A 21,685-nucleotide genomic window follows, 5' to 3' on the forward strand; every position below is an offset into this window, starting at 1 on the left:
TTACTGCTGTTTCCTGGTTTGCACATGTCGGATTAGATGTTGTTAAATATCCTCAGGGAAGCAATCAGGTGTTTTAAGTTAAGGGCAATTCCCCGCTCTACAGACAATCAATACAAAAATCTAAGAGAGGGGACTGTAATAGGGTTGGCTCGTAACCTGCTCTGACAAATTAAGGCAAGTAGTGTTTTTTCATTACTTACACATCCGTTTTCATTTTTCCCATCAGTGAAACCAATTAAACAATGCTTCCTTAAATTAGTCATTGATTTTTTAGCAATAGTGACACTTTGCCGAAGGAAATAATAACTTTAAGGCAGTGTTAGTGTTTTGTTTTTTCATTACTGCCAGTCTTGTAAGACCAGAAACAATTCACCTACATAAAAAGTGGTGTCTTAAATTAGTCATTGATTTTTCCTTAGGTGTCACTTTGGTTAAATGCTTTGTGGTAGGGAGCTTTCTCTCTAACCTGGAAATTGACAAGAGGCCACAATCTATTAGTCTTTCACACACACACACACACACACACACACACACACACACACACACACACACACACACACACACACACACACACACACACACACACACACACACACACACACACACACACACACACACACACACACACACACACACACACACACACACACACACACACACACTTGGGGTTTTCTCACTTCCAGTATGTAAATGTATGACCTAGAACTCTTATCAGCCTGGAAATAAGCGATAAACATAAAGTTTGAGTGTGGAAATCACAACAAAAGTGCAATACATAAAACTTCCAAGAGATTAACTACTACAGAACAACACTTTATGCAGTGATTGTTTAGGGAAGCCATCTGAAAAGTGGTCATAAATGTGTTTTTCAGAACTATTTTATTACAGAATATTTGCTATTGCCAATCTCATCCCACACACGAGAACACCGAGAAACAAAACTCAGACCAGATTCTTTTTTTAATGCTTGAATAAAACAAAACAAATTAAATTAAAACAAAAATAAAAATAAACAAGAGAAATCCAGAGCAGCACATCATACCTGCTGCTCTTCCTTTCTTTCTTTTTCTTCCATGAGACTAGAAAAAAATACACTTACAATTTGAAGCAGCAACAAAATGTGCATTTACCTGATTATACAATGGAACATTATCTTATTATTAATATAACATGAACGTTTTATCATCACATTATAAACTCTTCATATTTCTTATGGTTTTTTTTGTACCAAAAAAAGCCACCCTTTTGTAGGTAATGCAAAATATACACCTTATGTTCACTTGGAACAAAACAGAGAACAAATCAGGAAAGTATTTTTACTTTACGTTTGATTTTATTATGTTTTTTTAATTCTTTAAGCCAATAACATCTTTTGTAATTAGGGATTCAAATAATATCCCCAAATGTTTTGATGTTTTCCACTTTAACTGTACATACACTTCATCTGTTATTCAATGAACAAAAACTGAATACCTGAATGGCAAAAGAAAGACTGCTGCTTTGATGTGTCAGAATAAACAAAGGAAATCTGCTGTTTACAGTGAATGAGATATTTTACAGCGGCCTGACGCTTTATTGATTATCCAAAACACAGGCCGTATTTTCATCAGCACAATTCGAGGTGTCTTTACTTTACCAACCCACGAGGTTTTTCAGCCGTTGAGAGATGCTCCAGGGGTTTATATCATCACAGCAAAAACACCTACATGATGAGATCTACAGTCTGATTGGATGAGTGGCAGAGATCATTGACAGACAAGAGGTGTTGTGATCAAACTGGCAGTGAGGCCACTCTCACTGTGTGTAGCTAAATGTCTCTTTTATTATCACATTACTTTTTCAAGTCTATAATCATGTCACTTCACCATAAGAGCATCGTTACAATACGTTGCCAGTTTTCACTTTAAATGAGCGTGAAAGTACAGGATGGCTGATCGAGGCAAAACAAGACGAACAGAAGTGATCATCCTTCCCTTTGCTGCGCGTCTGTTTCTTTAGCAGGAAGTCTAAGATTCAGTCCTTGGGAGACCATGAGTTTGCCGTTGAGTCCCGTCTCTTTAGGGCGCCACATGCTCAAAATCATAAGAATAAAAAAACAGATGACTCCCACATTAATGTACAAACATAAACAACGGGAAACAGCCAACCACATAGCTAGCCTCTGGCAGGTTAACCCCGAGCTTCCTGTCCATAAAGTGCAGACTCCATCCTGCTGTACGGCTTGAACGTCAGAAAAAAAAGAGGATGTGTGTGTGTGTGTGTGTGTGTTTATGTGAGAGGGGAGGGGAAGCTCCGCTGCATGTGTGTGTTCAGTCTTATTCCCCGGAGCGACTGTGAATTAGAGGACAGTCTCAGGTGTATGGACGGAGGAGGCGGGGGAGGGTAGAGCGGAGGTGCGTGTTTTACGGTGGGCTGACGTTAATAAACGTATCCCTCGCTGTAGGGGTGCGGCGGGCAGTACGGCCCCTCCTGTACGTAGGCCATGTTTTCGTCAAAGTGCGACAGCGGCACCGTGTCCTCCTCGTTGATCTGCCTCTCCATGTCCGTCTTCAGCACCGGCCGCTGGTTGTCGGGAAACGCCATGGAGAACAAGGCCTCGGGGTCGCACACAAACTTGTAGACGTATCTCTCGCCGGCCACCTGGAGGGAGACGCACGGAACGAGAGAGGCTTTTTAAAATTGAGCCAGATTGTCAATACAAGAGCACAGAGTCTCCATTTTCAACTGAAATATTGAAAATGTATACTCAAATCCGATTATTCACTAAACATCTTTGGATACCCCTGACATAAGTTCAACTTTACATGAACGTCTTAGAGACAGACAAAATCTCAGTGGGCAGATTTGTTGTTTTTTGGGGGGGGTTCTTCTTGATTGCTGAATGTAACTCTTTATCTCCGCACACTGAGGTTTAACTCATCATTTGTGTCCCAACCGCACGGGTAATATTGACTTTTAACACGTTTTGAGTTGTGAGAACACTACTAAGTCAGGATTTAAAGGATGGTGCTGCACTCTTGTCCAGGCTGGAAGAAAACCAGGACTAATTGCGGAAGAAAAAATGTTGGAAATCATTTTTGTCATTTCTTTCTTATATTTATCTGGCAGTGACATTTTGAAGTTGCAATTTGATGGAAGTCAGTCAAAAGTTTTTGAGTCATTTAATGTGAGTATAAAACATTAAATGTCTTCATTTTATTTAAGGAAATACACAAATAGTACTCAAACAAGGACCAAGTAATTCCATAATTGATAGTTTCTCAACAATAAAGTATACAAGAAGAGGTTTCTCTGCCTTGTCTTCATGAGGCTCATTGTTTAGATGCTCCACCTCATTATATAAATTCCCTGGGGGAGGGGAGTTAGCACATGCTCCTCGAATCAATCAGGCTTAATCAGGTTTATAAGCTCCAAATGTTTCATATTTAAAACCGCAATTTTTCTTTTATGTTGTTGTTGTAGTTTACTTTTAATTGTTGTAATATATTCTCTTATATGATTTGATTTACCTTTTGCATGATTCCCTTCTCGTAGTAGTAGCGCAACGACCGACTGAGCTTGTCGTAATTCATCGCCGGTCGATTCTTCTGTATCCCCCACCGACGTGCCACCTTTGTACCACACAGATAAACAACACAAAGGCAGTCAGCAAAAAAATAAACAGAGAGCAGGATGCCAAAACACAAACAGACGCGGTCGACCTGATTTCCTTGCGGCAGCTGAAATGTTGAACAAACTTATTCATCCATATTTCCCTAATAACAGTAATTAGAGTGCGTCCAGCCTGAGCAGACCTGACCAGGGATGTGTTCATTAGGAGCTGTCACACACCCAGCGGAGGAGGCAGCAGATGTTACAGCACCTGTCTACCAGACCACCCACCACCCGGCGTCGCAGTCCAACCCACAGCCCCTCATTGCTCTCCTCTGCATTGCCTACACCCTTCACTGTCTTCTTTTGTTCAATTATATCAGGTTTTCTAGGAGCCTTTTACAAGAAAAATCCCATTGCTGTGTCTTTCCTCACTGACATGCTACAAAGGGCAGAAGCCGCTAGCTAACGTTTGTCTGCAGCGTCCCAAAGGGAGTGCGTTTGGTCACCTGGTTGCATGAATGGCGCCCCCTGTTAGCTGCAGCTGGCCCGTGCCGCTAGACACTGTCGGGCTGCGTGGACCGCTGCCAGGTACCCCTCTATCCCCCCCCCCCCCCCATCCATCCCCCGCCTGCAACCTGCATCCTCCTCCACCCTCCAACAGTGGGCAACAGGGACTGAGCCCCACTGTGTGTGATGTGGGCACACACAGACCCAGCCTCTGTCTCCATTTAAAAAGGCCCAACCGTCAACATGGGTTATATTTTTAGGAGTACGTCCTGTGAAATATTTAGCAGGCGCTGGCTAAAGGGTCATTTGGATGAATGTGGTTGAGGACAAGATAAATAAAAAAGCCCTAAATCCAAGCCTGACTGGACCACATAAGCACAGAAAACATTATTCATTCCACTTCAATTCACCTTTGACTTTGATTTGGTTTTGCTTGGATGTGACACGCAACCTGTTTCTTTCTTTTTGCTCACATGAAGCTGTGACATGCTGAAAATCCACATTTGCAACAGGCACAGATATACAGTAAATGTAACACATTGTATTATAACTACGACTGACAATTATTTTCATGACAACTGATGAGCGGTTATTATTTTACATTTATAACAATAATATTTTAGTCTATAAAAGGTCAGAAAATTGTGGAAAATTGTGAAAGAATTAAAATGACTGTTGTTCTACGGTCTATTGCTTGTCTTTATCACACCACCATGTAAAAAAGAAAAAAAAGAAAAAAGCATTTATTGATGTAGATTTTTTACTTGTATGTCAAGGGTCCTTGGTTTTAAATAAAAGTGTTATAAATGAAATCTTTTATTCATAATGTAAAAATGAAATACAAAAAACATTTAAATATTAGTAATAGTGTTTCTCTGAGCCTCTCACCTCTTCTGGCTCGATGAGTTTGAACTCCATGCCGCGTCCGGTCCAGGCGATGTAGTGTGAGTTTGACGGGTCGTCCAGTAGAGCCACCAGGAACTGCCAGAGCTGCAGCGAGCCTCTGCGCTGGTACGACGGGCCCTCGCGGTACAGCCCGGACTCTTGCTTAATGTCACCTAAAGGACATGAAACACATCCTTAGCTTATGGTGTTCTAGCAATTATGGAGTAGTTTTAACGTAGAATTCAAAAGTTCTTGAGGCAGGACTCACCTTCAACCTTTTCCGGCACCACACAGGTATCATCGTAGAAATGCCTTGCCACTTTGTCAAACATACAACCTGAAAAACAAAGGAGTGTTATATAATATTCAGCAAGACTCCAAACTGAATAATCAACATATTTACTCGTATCGTCACTGGTACCTTCAGTCCTGTTAGCGTGAGCCAGATAGCCGTCTTGCCGTAAGTAGACAGAATGGCAGCTAGGCACTTCTGCTGAAAGGCAGTAAGAATGGGAGAGTGGGTGTTAAAGGGCCCGAAGGCAGCATTAAGAACACTATCTCAGTTATCTGAGAGCAGTCAAAGCTTGTTCACTCAATGCACCACTGGCTCTGATTAAAGAATATGCCCCCCAGCAACGGCCCCCAGCCACAGGCGAGCTCACTATATCACCGTGCTAATACTCGCTCGCAGCTTCGTCTCCACTCAGAGCAAGATTTACTACCCAGTGAGAACATGGTGCTCTAACACAACAAAAGCTGATATGATGTAAGTTTTTTCATAATGTGTGGCATCAACATAAAGCCTTTACACTATTCTTCTGACCTGAGGGTTGTCTTTTGTCCCTGAATGTTGTGTCAATGCAGCACGTTGGCTTGCGTTTTGATTTAAAAGCCCAGAATGTTCCCAATCAGGTTATACTGTGAGAGTTTGGCGTGAAATTAACAGATTAAAGGCTATTTTCTGCTTCAATTAAAACTGAGATTTCAAATGTTTCATATTTGAATGTTAAAATCCCAATAAATACTAAACAAAGATTTTTTATGTTAACATTGATTTTCTCTTATCTATTTCTCATCTTTTATTGTAAAAGAGAAATCTGAGATAATACAATTTAAGCCACATTTTCAGGGTCTTTAAAATAATATGTGCAAAATATTGGAGGTGCTTTTCGACGATAGTTGTCAATTTAGTCACAACGCTTTGACCCCTTCTTTAACATTATTATTTCTCTCTTCCGTCGACATCATGGACTTTCACATGTATGCATGTAAAATAATGAAACTGCAATGACACAAAAAAAGTGTTCAATCTTTTAAAAACCAAAAACCTCATCTTATTTCAAAGATCTTGCACCGTAAATCCTTCAACTCCTTCTCTTTTTTAATCACTTCCTTCTCATAAACACCAGCCTGCATTTACCAGTTGCTTCACCACATTGTCCAAATTGACCATTTACTGTAAATGTCCGACCCTCCCACAACACAGACGTGGCTAGTGATCAGAAAACGGCCAAACAGGTTACAAAGTGAATGTTCAATAAACAGACTGAGGCCCTTCATCTAGGCCCATAAATATTTCTCTGAACATCATCAAAGTAATGGGCTTGTAGAGGAAATTGCTGCTAATGAAATTACCAGCTCCCCTCCCATCCTCTCCAACAGGCCTGCTCCAGTCAACATGCTCCTCTGTGACGGCTGATAAATTCACTCTGATGCTCCGTCCTGGATATACATGATAGTGGACAACACACTTGGCTACTATAAATCAAAATATACCTTCTCGTTCTCTACTTATGGTGTTTATAATAAGTACTTGTAATGATAATAAGTTAAGAACATTATGTTACTGCTGCACTTATTGTCAGTCAGTAAATTGTATATCTAACATCCTGATTAGTGCTTGAATAAATAACTAAGTGAGTTATCGATAACCATTTTGATCATTGATTAATGTTGAAGCCAAATATCCAAATACATTTTTGTCTGAAATTGTTGGTCCGAAAAAAACTAATTCCCCCTTGGATTATGGGAATTGTTGACCCTTTAGGACAATATAATTGATAAATCAATAAAAGAGATAAATGAATGTCATTCTAAATAATTGCTAGCTGCAGTCCTAGTCTTGAGACAGACCCTTGCTAATGGGCTACCACCTGATAGCTTGAGAGTGAGAGAGGTATGTTGTATAGAAGCCACACAGTCATGAAACTCAAAAAAAGACATCTAAATCAAAAGTACTTTGCACTAAAAAGTGGCAAAAACAAATGCGATCTTTGACAAAAACTGCAAAACTGTTGTCCAGAAAGCAAAGGTCTGAGGAAACAGAGACCTGAGAGAAGCCCACAGTGTTTTTCTAGAAGTGATGATCCTGGGAAGAGACACATTTTCTCCCTGACTGGTCCCCCTCTCTCTCCTCCAGCCTCTCCTGGGTCCTCTCTGTCCGCCTTGTGAATGAACCCAGCCGCCCGGCGTATGTTCATTCATGTCCTGATGTAGCCTCAGGCTCCACAGAGGCCTTTACTCTCAAACTAAAGGGGAGCGGACAAGCGTGGGAGGGCGGATTTTGGATTGTGACCAGACACAGTCACCACCCCCACCCCCACCCCGCCTTCCTCTTTTCTATTAGAGCACCACAGGAAATGGCGACCGGCACAGACACCCGGCCCAACCAGATCCCCTGCCCTAATAATGGGCAAACTCAATAAACGTCACCCCCTCCTCCCATGTCTTCTCCCATTCCTGAAATGATTACGCTCCGGCAGAAAGAAAAAAAAGGATGCTATCTCTTTATGACTGTTTCACAGAGTAGCTCAAGAATAACAGCACTTAAACAAAAATAATGTCTCACCTGAGTCGTAGGTGAAGTCCCGGGGCTCCTGTTTGATCATCATGGTGGCTGGGTAAGCGTGGGGGAGCGGGGCCCCCATCATGGCCGGATGTTCGAACAGTGGGTCGGGGTACTCCTGCTTGAAGCCTTGAGGAGGGAAGGGGATATTGGGCTCTGACATCTGCCGGTGGTAGATGGGCCGGCTGTCCCGAGCCATCGTCGGCGGGGAGGGGAACGAGTGGCACGGCTCGGAGAGCTGACGTCGAAATCTGAGGAGGAACACAGAGTCATTATCAGATACATGTTCAATCATATATAAACAGCCATGAACTTAATTGTATTTACTTCTAGTCTGTGTGCAGAGAAGAGTGATGAGAAAAAAGGGCAAGTAATAAGAATATGATACATGATATATTACATGACACTAATTTAAGTTATCTGACTTATAAGACATAATATGTGACAAAATAATGTCAGCTCAAAGGCAAACTTACTAGAATTCACTCAAATATGAAGACTATGAGATAAAGCATAGTCTCCATTTTCTGGATTTATTAATCGTTTGCTCAGAGAAAGTGCTCCTTAAAGGCTTTCAAGTTTTGTTTTAAAATCTAAAATGCTAAGCCAAGAACATCCACTATTGAAACACTTTTTGCTTATAAAAACCCATATAAGCCTTTCTTATCAATATAAGAAAGGCTTGGATCATTTTTATTGAATACAAAATGCCAAGAATGAACTTACATGCTCAAATAGGATTAGAGATGTAACAATTAGAGAAAAGTAATCAGGAACAGCACGGCAGAGAACATAACAACTACAGAACATTTTGAATACTGTACCAACTCATTGCCGTTTTTCCCCCAGACTATTGAGGTGCATATCTGTCATTCAGATTTAGCCACTAGATAACATTTGTAGCAGTTTGTTGGCTCCTCCCATTGAACATTAACTCGACCAATGAGTTTTTGCTGTGACTAAAACTTGGATCTTGTGATTATCCCATATGAGCTGATAGCGTATGATGTAAATGTGAAAGGCAGTACCTGTGGTCCATAGAGTAGGCGTTGTCTGGGAGCGGCTGTGAGGCGGGGATGTGGGCGTAAGTCCTGTCTGGTTTGGGTGTTGGAGCCGCAGTGGGTGAGGCATGATGGAGAGGGGACACAGGGGTGCTACAGGGGGGCGTCACGGGGCTGGAGGGCTTCATTCCTGCAGGCTGCTTCTGCTCATAGGCACTGTGGAAACCAGAGGAGAGGGAAGAGTCAAATATGGTCGTAGCACTGACTTTCTTATTGGTTTGATTTCTTGTCGAAGATGTCCGTACTGAATATGAGAGAGTAGGTTTCAATACTAAGAAACATCACAGCACCCTTTGGCACAAGCTGTGGAGATTGTGATGTAAAACAAACCCTGCCAACAGTTGGACTTTGCATTTCCGTCAGCATGGAAGCAAATGAATCACACGTATGATTCACCACTTATGGAATAGTACCTCTTTGCATAAAAAGGTCATTATACGAAGATGCAAGCAGAATAAATGTCATGTATCTCAAATCAAAATCAGTTCATTTGAATTAAAAAACATGAATATAATTGGCATAGAGTAATTTGAAAAAAACAGATGCCAGCACATTTTGGTACGTCTTATTTTAAACGATTAGCAAATGTTTGAAAACTTGTTTTAAGGGTAAAGAAAAATAATAATCTAATCTAAAGCTGATCAATTGAAAAATGAATACAACAGCAACTAAAGTGAAATATTCAACATGCTTAAAACACACAGATGTTTGGTCAAAGTGTATAAAATACAAATGTTTTTAAACAGACATGACTGGTGAACTATCCCACATGTATTTAGTTTTTGCACGTATTTATACTCTTTTACAATAAAGTTGTTATTGCTGTTTAAGGAAGTTGAACCAAATAACAGAAAGTGTCTCTATTGCCACATTTTAATCGCCGAGGACTCATTAGGAAGTTTATTTCAGTGTCGTGCGGGGCCCACCTGACGTTGTACGGGCACTTCTCTCCATACTGGAGTTTGAAGGGCCGTTCCTGACTACAGTTGACGCTCAGCTCAGAACACGGGCTGTGCAGCTCCCTCTTGATCTTCAGCTGCAGTCCGTGGAAAGCCACTACACGCCCAGAGAGAGAGAGGGAGAAGATGGAGAAAAACTAATTTAAATACTGAATGTCAATGAACCACCTCCCTACCAAAGAGTAACTTGTTAGGAATCAGAGAATGTGGTTTTGAAGCAAAGTGCAAATCATTTTTTTTAATGAAGGTGCATTCTTCTTTTTGTTGTTGTTAGTGCTCAGTATTTATTCATAGGTTTAGAGCGTTTATTTCTTCAGGCAGAATCTATATGCCCCTAAAGTAGCTTTCATACGATCACTGGACTGAATTGAAATACATCTATTTAATTGTTTTTATCTGCTTTTTATGTCAGGTTGAGCCACCACCTCTATCCCTATTTACGTCACATCCTTAAAATCATTCACAAAAGCAATCAACTTAATACATTAGACAGAAATTGCTGGGTAAAGTCACAGCCTTAATGTACATATAATGGTTCATGTGACTGTAACCCTTCCTCTGTGTACTACAGCAACTTTCACCATATTGGATAACAGCCACGATGTGTCCTATGTGTACTTGTATTGTCAGGCCATCGGCGATTAGTTGATATAAATAAGCAATAAGTTCAAATAAATACTTGTTTTAAGCATCCGTCCAACTACAGATCTGAAACAACTCACTTCAAATCTCATTTGTTGGGCCTTTTCCTGACAGGGAGTGAAATATGACAATCATAAATCTGTGTGGCGTGCTCCTATAAATGCTTTATCTGCTTTCAGCTGCCTGTCAATACGTTCCAGACGACAACAGTGCTCATTGATCTGATGGGGGGAGAGGGGGGGGTGGGGGGTTGCGCTCTCTACCTATGGCCCCACTGTGAGCCTGCCTGGTGCATCTGAGAGGCTGTTAAGTGCCTGATCAGTCCTGATTAACATGCCATCATCTCAAGTCATGATCAACGCTAATCCAATTGGCTGCGCTTCTTAAGAAAGACCCAGTCAGTCAGAATGAAGTCAGGCTCAGGTTGCCGTCTCACCGCGACTGCACAGAGCCGCGGTGAGACCGTCCCACAGCATCTCCCCGCTGAAGGGAATGATTTTTGACTGGCATTTCAGGCTGAGAGACAGCCATTTTCCTGAGTTAAAAAACAAAGGGAACTGAAATTATGAATGGAGAAAGGATGTCCATCAACTCCTGGTTCAACTCAAGTAGAAACATTTAGACATACGATGACGAAAATACTCATATCTGTGGTTTGGGGATATTTTTGTTTTAAATACTCTCACAGTCCGGACGGTCTCTCAGGCTACAAGGAGCTGAGAGAGGAGGATGTTTCAGGGGCTGACTGACAGCTGCCGTACGAGCAGGGGTCGATCTGCCAACACCCCATCTGACGCACAGCGGAGCCCCTGGGGGGCCACACGGGCCCGGCAGGACAAAGCTCAGGGGTTGTTCGCAGCCCTCGCTGGGGGCCTGACCTTTCCGGGTCATCGATCGGAGGTCAAAGAGACACTTCCTGAGGGGAGACCTTTGACGACACTGGCATGGTGGAGCCTCGTTAAGTCTTAGGGAGTCAAAACAATACCTGGGTTTTGAATGTTGAGATCACAATGTGTCACATTCATTACCTGCTACAATAAACTTCAATGTATTTCTTCTTCAGAACAGAACAACTCCCCTCACTCCCGGTTTCAACTCACCTCATGCTAGATTTCATTTAGTTTCTCCATTTAACAGTAAATCAACACAATTTTTTTCAATATACATAGGTCTATAGAAATGCTTTGTTTAGTTATATGCGTCACCTCACCTTTTAACAATAGCTTCACGTGTGCTGCAGCGCAAGGCCTTAAATTAGAAATGGAAATGTCACAATAGATTTCTTCAGCGGGGTGCCAAGGTACACAAATCAATAGTGAGGGTATTGCCTCGGACTAAAACAGAGACTTCCTTTTTAGTCCAGAATGTCATGCCCATCACCGGTTGATTGCTCTCATTATCTACATATTGATTAACTAAGATGGTAGGGTGTTTAAAAGAAGAAGCAGTTAGAACAATTACTGGGTCTATTTTAAATGCAAATGTTGTTTTTTTTTAAATGTTGTGACTGCTATTAACTCAACATGCTGCTACTTTTTAGTTTTTTGTTCTACATATGCAATAAAATATATTTTTTAAATGAAATAAACAATGTGTTCACCTTTTAAAAACCCATTTCTTTGTCATCCATGTTAGGACAATTAAGGGTCGTGTTTCTTATTATTTAATTTTCTGGCAATCCTTTCCGTGCATCATGAGAGAACTCTTGGCCTCAAACGTTGTGTCTTCTCAGGTACAAATGGAGTGTTTTGGCAGAACCAGAGCCTACGTTTGGCAGATATTTCTCCCGTCCATTCATAACAAAATACAGGTCGTTTGGCAACAGCGAAAAACCTTCCATTCCATTTTCACCTACTGTAGGTGCTCGCCGATCCTGTTAAATGATGGAGGCTCAGATCTGCCGGTAACGTGTGGCCTCATTTTACACCTCTACTGCTCCTTCATTCCCTGCTAAGTTATGCTAATGGTAAGCATCTGTGTTGGAGTTTGAGACAAAGAAAATTCTCCTTCAGCCTGAGGACACTTTTGCTTCCAGGCCGCTCACATGCTGCTTCTGTGCTGCATGGATGGAGAGTGCGAAGTCGACATTGAGAGAAACTGCCATAGCTTCTGCAGAGGTGATAAATCTGAGGCCAAGAAAACATAGAACAACGCAGCTAAGGAAAAGTAAAACCTGCCTTTCTGATACAATCTTTAAAACTACAATACTCAACGCTTTCTCCATAGCCTTTGATTCACATTCTAGCTTTCAGTAAAAGAACAAAATATTGTTGCTTTACTTTTGCTGTCAATTAAGACAAACAACTACAAATGTAAAAATCTCTTTAGGTATAAATACATTTTAAAATGGAGTAGCAAATAGATAGAAAAGAAGAGGTTATCTTTAGGACTATTCCAATACATATAAAAAACATTTCGTTAACTCCGGTAAGAATATTTTACTTGAACAAAAATCTATTTTTGCTACAGCAGTTTATTTAGCCAATTAAGTAAATTAGCAAACTAGCTAGCAGCCGATTAGGCTAATAACACGACAAAACAATTTGAATCATTTTAAAGGATAAGACTGATATTATAAAGAATTGCCAAATATTTCAAAGTTGTCCTGAAAATCCTTTTAAAATAATCAATAGAACACTATGGCACAGAGGAATAACGTTTGCCAGTCTTTTGATACACAGTAATACTTGCTAGAATAATCTATGTATTCTTAGTTCTGGTCTTTTCCTGTCTTTTCCCAGCTTTGTCGCAGTAATGAGATTGACTACATCTACTCCCATACTCGCTGTCCTTCTCGCCTAACTCCAACAACTTCCAGCGATATTTCTTTGAATTTCCATCTCTGTTCTCCACCTCACCGTACGCCCCTCCATCTCTCAGCGAAACCCATATGGGAGAGCTGCCGGCTGGGATGCCAGCGCCCAACCACGGTGCCCTCACCCTCCCGCCATCTGTCAGTGCCTCTCCAGTCTGCTGCAGGTTTGCCAACAGGACAATTCAGATGGTCAGCAGTCTCCTGCCACCGTGGCCACCCACCCTGGCTACCTCTGAAGGACAACAGGACAGTCTCTGTGACCTCTGCTTCTCTACTGTACACCGCACTGTCCTCCACCTTGGATTTTAGGATAAGCTCATTCACACCAAAGGGTCAGGTTTTTAGCTTACTATTGAGGTATGTTCTGGCTTGAACAATACAAAAGCAAGCCAGATGAATGGAAAGGATTTGAGAGGGTAAAATATTTGATGGACCTCACTCTTCTAATTATGATTTACTTAAAGTTACGATTGTCAAAATTGAGGTAAGACATTGAAAGGAACGCAAAAAGTTAGTAACGTAAAAAGCAAGAGTTTTCATAGGAAAGAGAAAACATTTAATCTAACGTAGTTAACTAACAGGAATCTGCTTAAGGATCTCAGGCTGCGATCTGGCTAACAAGGGGTTAAAAGGTCTGAGCTCGGTCTGATGTTAGACTCATTTCAGCTTGATATTATCCCAAATGTATTATTAATTTCAATACAATTTACTGTAAAAGTGCTATGCTAAATCGTCTGCATGTTGTCAAACTTTGTTTCCAGGTTAAAGGGCGTTCATGACATATAGGGAAGACTTGTTTTGTGTCTTTTCTCAGTTTCATGGGCTGTTTGGCTCATCTGAAAGACATGTGCTCGCTCGGGGTCCCACTGAGCTCCTCTCACTCCATTTCTGTCCCCACCTTGGCACTACTTCCTCCAGAAGTGGAGCGTGCCAAATCACCAGTCACCGTGTGCAACCACCGTGCAAAAACCAGGTGAAGTACGACTAAATACCTCATCCTTATTACTGAGAGTGTAAAACAAGCTCAGGCCATAGATTTGTATTTCTCTTGCAGCAGAAAATATTGAGGAATGAGGGAAAAAAAGTATGTTTGCTTTCATTCTGTAAACCAGGAGGAGAACAAGCCATTCTGCTGAAAGGGGTACATTTAGCTATTCTTAAACTGCTGGATTTAGAAATTCTAACCACACTGAATGGTTTGAACAACAATGTAATTCTAGAAAAGGTCAGGGAGGAGAAATATTTTATTCTAAAAAAATTCAGAACAGTCATCTTGATAGCTATGTGTCCTCCTACCTGAAGTTAAAAATATCACTTCAACCCCCGGTAAAATCTGCAACAATATTCTGATGTTTATGCAAATAAATCACAGTGCAATAATATCTCAGTGGTGGCGAGAGGTACGAGGGCAGCAGAGGGAAGGGAGAGACAAATATAGACAGAGAGAGAAAGAAAGAGAAAAAGAGAGACCCCCCCCACATCCAACCCCTCACCCGTGCACCTGTTTGAAGACCCACAAGACTGCTGCAGCTCCCCAGAGAGCTCTAGATTGAGCAAAGGTGAGGGTACCGAGACACGGGAAAACATAAGCACTCTCCCCAAGTACCAACACACCAGTCCAGACAAGAAGAAAAAAACACCACAGATGTTCACACAGATCACAGATAAACAAAAGCATGCACACAAACCAGAAAAGCAAAGTGATCTCTTACTCACAGTTTTCAGTCTGGAAGTCTGGAACGAACTGCTCGTCATTGTCGGGAACTTGAGCTAAAGACAGAAGCAGAGAAGAAGAAAGGGAATGATTGTTTCTGATGTTGATGGACAACGCAGCATTGATCACAGTTCCCTACAGCCCAATACCGTCCTCTGGCAAACAGCCTCCTGGGATATTAGGTTGGCTTATCCCAGCATTGTTCAACTCTGCTGTCGGGTAAAAACACAGCCGCGAAAACATCTTTTTACAGCAAATCAAGGCAAGGAGCACTTTGTTTTCCTGGCTGTATTGTAAAACAAATATATACTATAAGGTTTTAACAGCATTTGGTTACGGACCAAAATATCTTCATCTTATCATGGGATTCTTTGTATTTTATTAAATCCTTGAAGTGTGTTTTTTAATAGAAATTACAATTCTGTATATTTGGCTTTTTAAAAAATCATCATTTTAAATTAGATTTTCCCCGACAAATTGAAAAAAACTGAAAATTCCCATTTTTCTAATCTCTTTTTCTAACCTCTCGCCAATGCTGGCTTCAATATTTTATAAATCAAATATTGTCAGCATTACCGGGAAATGCACCATAATTACAGTTATGTCAATATCAATGTCCACAATGACCTTGAAATGTGATGAAAAATATGATTTACAATGAGCCATGTTTCTAACCAAGCCCAAGCCTGCAAGGGATTTAATATGTAGTTACCCATCTACTTCCTAATTCCACTTCCTGAGGTCGCCTTGTCCATTGACTGCTCCACGGCCTCGGCTCTCGCTGCTTGCCAGCAGCCAAACACATTGTTAACTGTATCTAATTGGCTTCTTCCCTACTGTTGAATCCACCTGTACCTACCGAGTCAGGTCTGTTCCAAACCCTCCTGCTTCCCCTTCGCTTCAGACGCCCCTGCACTCAGGCTAATGCTAAAATAATGAAGCCCGCTCCACTACGGCTCCAATTAAACATGTACATATTTATATCACACATATTTGCACTCGCTGACAGTTCTCCGTGTCCCTTAAGTTCGTCTCTGGCAAAAGTAGATTTAAATGTGTCATTAGCACGTCTATTTATACGCACAAAGAGATGGATCCTCATTATCACAGGACCAGTAACATGTCTCGACATGTCTAGAGATGATAACAAAATAATCACTGATTTTCCAATTTTGTCACTTTTGATATGATCAGGGATTTGTGTGAATTACCTTCTCTTGATGTTTACTACATCAAGAGAAGAAATGACTTCACATTTTTAAACAAAGTAAAGCAGCGAGCTAAGACTTATTATTATAATTTGTCTCCAAATGTTGCTCTATTGAAAGCAACACTCGACAGTCTATTGTGGGTTTTTTTTTACATACACTTTACATTTTAACCCGGTTGATTTCCTATTGAGCTGGAGAACAACTTTGCTGTATTAGTCTATGCCGATGCTTTGTTAAAGGGCCATGACATAAACAATATGTAATAGAATAATAACCAAAAACAGATTAGATCTTAAATCATACTAAAACCTTCTTAAAGCCTCAACACTTTGACTCTTATCATATGTTCTCCCTCTTTTTGCTTCAAACCACAATAACCAAACAGGCCAAAGCCAACACAAGTTTGAAATATATGGTGGAGCTCAGCTCGCGGCTTGTCACAACAACACAAACAAATAGCAGAATCTTTACCAAACCTAACTTGGAAAAGGACAAAGAGAGGAGGGATGAGAAAAGAAGAAAAAAGAGAAGGCAGCAGTCGGTTTGTGTCCAAAAAGGAAGTACAGGATGGATGAGTCACCAGGCTCAGTCTGTGAATGAGCCAGCTGATCTCTGCAAAAAAACTCCTGGGGAGAACGGCAGAGCTGGAAATCTGCCGCCATTCACAAAACCAAAAAAACTGAAAAACTGAGGGAGGAGGACAGAAGGTAAAAAAGGAGTACGGATAAAAAGGGAGAAGTTGTAAACATGGGGCCTGAGCAAGAGAAACTATCTGAGGCGTTTCGTAAACCCTGCGACAGCTCGATGTGTGAGGCTGAGTTTTAAACAATTCTAACAATTGCCGTGATTTTAAAGAATGCTGTTAGCACCAGGGAAATCATTGCATAAACAAAATATACAATGTTCAGAAATCTCTAAAGGATGAGAGCTTTTTTCCTAGCAATAAAGGTACTTAAAGTAGTCTAAGAAAGCCTGGGTGGAGGTGCAGGGCAGAGGTTTGTGGGGGTCAAGCAGACGCCTGTTAGCTGACGAACATCCTCAACCTCTCGGTCTTTGAGTCGGAAATTCAGTCTGTCTCTCATTGTTCCTCCTCTTATTCCAATTACCTGAACTAATAAATCTTAGAAATTGGAAGGTATTCCTTTTCAACTTAATGGACAGGAAGTCATTTATTAAATCTACAATCTGGAAGCGTACATCATCACATTGATCCATGACAGGCAGAACTGTAATCTTTAACAGTAATACCTCTTATCAGCTGCCGCCGTCTCTTTCTCACTTTGGATACTGAAATATTAAAATCGTGTCTTATTCTTTTTCAACGCCCTGCGGTGTGCGAACGCCGCCTCATAATCTAACTGCTACTCAGATTGGGCTCAACTACTCTAATATCTGTTTCAAAGCATACTTTTCATTTTTTAAAAGCTGTGGGTTTCAATGCGAGCTTTTGTAGAGTGTTAAAGAATAGATGGAGCCTATAAATGATTGAGAGTCTTATTCACCTGTGTGAAGGGTGCAAGCTAGAATTTCTCTTTTCCAGGGGATGTATTACAACTCAATTCTTATTTTATTTTTTTTAAGATTGAAATTGATTCAATTAAACTGTGCACTTTAGAGTTCTACTTTACAGCTGGAGTTATGGCTGCACAACCAGAGCACTTACTGGTATGTTGAGATAGATACTGAGATTTTAGAGGCTGGAATTTTATTGGAACAATGCTGTGATGAAAAAATACAATTTCTAATTGACTAAATCTGCACAAATCATAAAAAAGTGAGTATTTGTGCCTTTTTTCTTTTTACAGTAGATGTTGATTTGTTCTCATAATTTCTAATCATCCAAATTAAAATAAAAGCACTTGAACTGAATCCAACATTAATTAAAAACATATGTTAAAAGCAGTGCATTTTTTTAAAAATGTGATACAAATATTAAAATAATGTAATAATTAGGTTTTTCTAATTCTAACTGTTTTATAAACCAGTATGGTTTGGAAAGACTAGATGCAGTCTATTGTTGGCTACAAAATATAATGTTTACATCAGGCTTGTTTTCAGACAAAAACAATCTGTTCATTTACTTTACTTTTTTCTAAGACAAAATGACTCCATATCACGCTTTCCAATAAACTTTGTTCTCACACTATACAACTTTAAACTGTGAGGATTTCAGTTTTTACTGCGACTTCTTCCAATAACTCTGAAAATGTTCCACTCTTCACTTTAAATCTCTGAGATATCCAACTGATACTTTACTGAGATACAAACTTTCATTTTACATGCAATAATAACAAGTGCATTGACTCTTGTTGAGACAAATCTAAAGTCAGGCAAAGAAACCAAGTGTAACATGCACATGCACACAAAAAGACTTCAAAGTTAAAATAAGATGAACAATATTCACTACTAACCAAAACTTCGGTGCTGCAGACACGCTGGAAAGAGGACACTCGCACTTAAATCCTGAAGCATCACGTCTCAGTTAGACCACAATGCGCAAGTCTTGCCATTAGAGAAAAAATAAATAATAAAAAGCAAATAAACGGATAAATATATGTTTTTGAATTCAATCGTCGCTTTGAAAACTCATGTTTTTAAAGTTTGCGATTAAAAGAAAAATGATAGATCCAATCTTTCTTTTTTTTTTGCCGCCAAGATATAAAACTAAAGAAGACAAGGTGATGGTACAGCTGGAGAAGATAGAGAGGTGTGCTGAGTGGAAGCAGAGAGAGAGAGAGAGAGAGAGAGAGAGCGAGAGAGAGAGAGAGAGAGAGCTGGTAGGCTACAGCAGAGCTCTGGTGGAGGTGGTGGCGGCGGCTGGCGTGCAGCGCGTTAGCTCCTGCCAAAAGCAGAAGAGACAGTGAGCGTCGTAGAGCCTTCTACTGGTAATTTGTGATGACACTCTCTGGGTAGAGCCTCCTCTGTCTCCCTCAAGACCCTCGCTCACAGTCTCTAATGTATGCATGACACACAAGGTGCCTCTTCCACACAGGCTTTTAATTGGACTGCGACGCAAGGCTTGTAACTCCAGGCAGCTTCTTTCCCCCCTCACAACCTATCCATTTCTTTCCTCTTCTCTCTGCTCGAGATTTAAAAACACTCACCTTCTGCCAGCCAAGTCTCCTGCAGCTGACTTAGGTCCTGGAAGAGCTCTGGAGGCGGAACCAAAGCAGAGAACACCGTTATAAAAATTAAAAAAAACACACAATCAAAGCCCTGGAGGAGCATCAGAAACAACTGACTTCATTACAGCGGGCTGATAAGCCGTCGGAGCCGGTGGAGCTCAGTGGGTACGTGTGCGGCTAATAACAAGTCAATTTGTGTCTCTGACCACTGACAGTGGCTTGTGAGAATCATCACAGGCTGCTGTGTTGTAATTGAGATTCTGTAGTTAGCAGCGCAGGTGGCCACAAACCAATTGAATTTTGCTAAATGTTTAGGAGCCGTGAAATTAACTTCTCCCTCTGCCCTCTGCCTACCTTCAGTGTCCAGAGCCAGGTCGGTCTTAATGAATTTTCTCTTTCTGTCATTTGCTGGCCTCTCGCAGCTTGTTGTCTTTTCTTTCAGCTTCTGCAACAACAACAAAAGAAGAGACACAAATCAATTTATTCTTTTCCTCATTGGAGCGTTGATTGTGTTGTTGGCTGCAGCAAATGTGCAAGTGAAATAGCCTCAATAACATTCTGCAGAGATGCAAAGGGACCTGAGCTTCATCCATCAGATATACTAACCAGTTGTAACATGGTATTCTGTGTTAAATAGTGGGCACCTTGTATAGATGTTTAATATTTGATTATAAGATGAAACAAATAGTCCCTTAAGGGAGAAATAGGTTTTAGCTGCAGCAGGAAGGAAGAAAGATGACATCAGAACAAAAAGGGAAGTATATGAAAGAAAACAGACAACAAACAAATATATTAAAGTTGATGTGAAAGATCTGCATCCATTATGTGTTATTTTTTGGTCGACTGACTCACTTTGGAGTTACAGTAAGGCACTTGCTGGTCGCGGAATCTATCCATTTTGCACCGCTGTGGCTTTAATTGAAGAGCGATCTGCAGTCCAGTCTCTTGTCCGGTCACCCTTCAAAAAGCAACAAGGACAGAAAGCAGAAAGTTATACACGGGTGGATTGTTCATTCATCAAGGCATGGTTCTGTTCAGGAACGCTATTGCTACTGTTTGAAGACGGAAATTACCGACAACACCTCCGGCGATGCTGTAAAGTTAAGTTGACAATCTGCCAATCTCGTGCGTAAACGAGGAGCGAACTGAACTGAAGGGCGCGCCAAAATGTTTTTGCCAGATTGAATAAACTTGTGAAGCAAAATAAGTGACAAAAGCCTAACATCCACTTACCCAGCAACCTCGCTTTCACCCGCTCGCTGAGTGCCACGGAGCGGCTGCAGGATCTCCACAGTGCCGGCTGCTGCCTGCGCTTCTCCCCGCTAACTGTGCTGCTTTCGAGCGGCTTGGCATCGCCTCCCGGGGCCTCCCATGGAAACAAGCCGCACTACGCTTCCTATTGGTTGCCAATGTCTTTCACTGGATCAGATTGCTGGCAGTCAATCACGCACGGCTGCAGGCGGTAAGCACAGGAGAAGTCAATGGTAGCATTACAGTACCAAGCGTTTTAATTTAAACAAAAAAAAGTAAGGACTTTAATATATTTTGAAAAGCAAGAAATGAGCACCAAACTTCAGCGTACTTGTTCATGCTTTTAAAGTTTCACTGCACCTGCCCAACCACTCCCCTCACACACACGCTCATAGGCTCATACACACGCACACACACACAATCCTCAACTGGTCAAGTTTGTGTCTATGGTAACTGTGTTTTGAAGAGTCTCCAGAGGGGCTTGCTTTAAGCCAGCTCTTCCCTCTCCTGTAAGGGATACTTTGTTCGGAGTGCCGAGGACCCGCAGAAAGCACTGACCTGGAAGGAAAGCTCAGGTCACCGGGCAAAACAGAGGACAGCTTAAAAAAAAAAAACCGGAGAAAAAACTGACACAAACACACATGGCCGATAGCAGTCTAACTTTAAAACTGGTTTGGTGGGGAACGTTGTAATCGTGCCTTTTTCCTGCAGCCTCCTGATTAGCAATGGTGCAGTTATCAAACAGTGGGATGAGTTTGATTTACTTTCCAAATAAAATGCTGATCACGAGGTAGAATTATCTCCATGGCTTGAGTTCGAGTTTCAAAATGAAACCAAAATCTAAACAAACTATAAAAGAATTCTGTCTGGCAAAGTGCTTAAAATAAAAAATAACAGCATATGGCTATATGACAGTTGTATTGATCACGTTGTGATAATATGGCTACTAAGTCATAATGGCATAAGCTAAATCAGCTACAAGCTTGAAAGCAATTGTGTGTGTTCGAATGTGGCTCATTCACAATGTTACCTAAGTATTCATAATGCAGTATGGGCCATTTTGGAATAATGTGTAT

The 21,685-nt window shown here is 41.0% G+C and overlaps 1 protein-coding gene across 6 annotated transcripts; it reads right to left on the bottom strand.

Annotated features, from left to right (window-relative positions):
* Positions 1-941: 941 nt before the first annotated feature.
* etv1 (ETS variant transcription factor 1) lies at positions 942-20,749 on the bottom strand. 6 transcript variants are annotated; one of them, XM_079640118.1, is made up of 13 exons: positions 20,592-20,749; positions 20,211-20,316; positions 19,713-19,803; positions 19,338-19,385; positions 15,025-15,078; positions 9,819-9,948; positions 8,860-9,048; positions 7,835-8,082; positions 5,408-5,476; positions 5,255-5,323; positions 4,990-5,159; positions 3,510-3,611; positions 942-2,640 (listed from the first exon to the last, which is right to left on the bottom strand). In XM_079640118.1, exons 2-13 carry the CDS (start codon positions 20,253-20,255, stop codon positions 2,419-2,421), a joined length of 1,437 nt encoding a protein of 478 aa, XP_079496244.1. In that variant the 5' UTR covers positions 20,256-20,316; positions 20,592-20,749; the 3' UTR covers positions 942-2,418. The 6 variants fall into 6 exon arrangements, with proteins under 6 accessions (XP_079496244.1, XP_079496243.1, XP_079496246.1 ...); XM_079640117.1 differs by having other exon boundaries at positions 5,408-5,479; XM_079640120.1 differs by lacking the exons at positions 20,211-20,316; positions 20,592-20,749 and adding an exon at positions 18,645-18,735 and having other exon boundaries at positions 5,255-5,479.
* Positions 20,750-21,685: the final 936 nt, after the last annotated feature.

Source organism: Notothenia rossii (assembly GCF_949606895.1).
Source record: "Notothenia rossii genome assembly, chromosome: 7".
NCBI classification, from domain to species: Eukaryota; Metazoa; Chordata; class Actinopteri; order Perciformes; family Nototheniidae; genus Notothenia; species Notothenia rossii.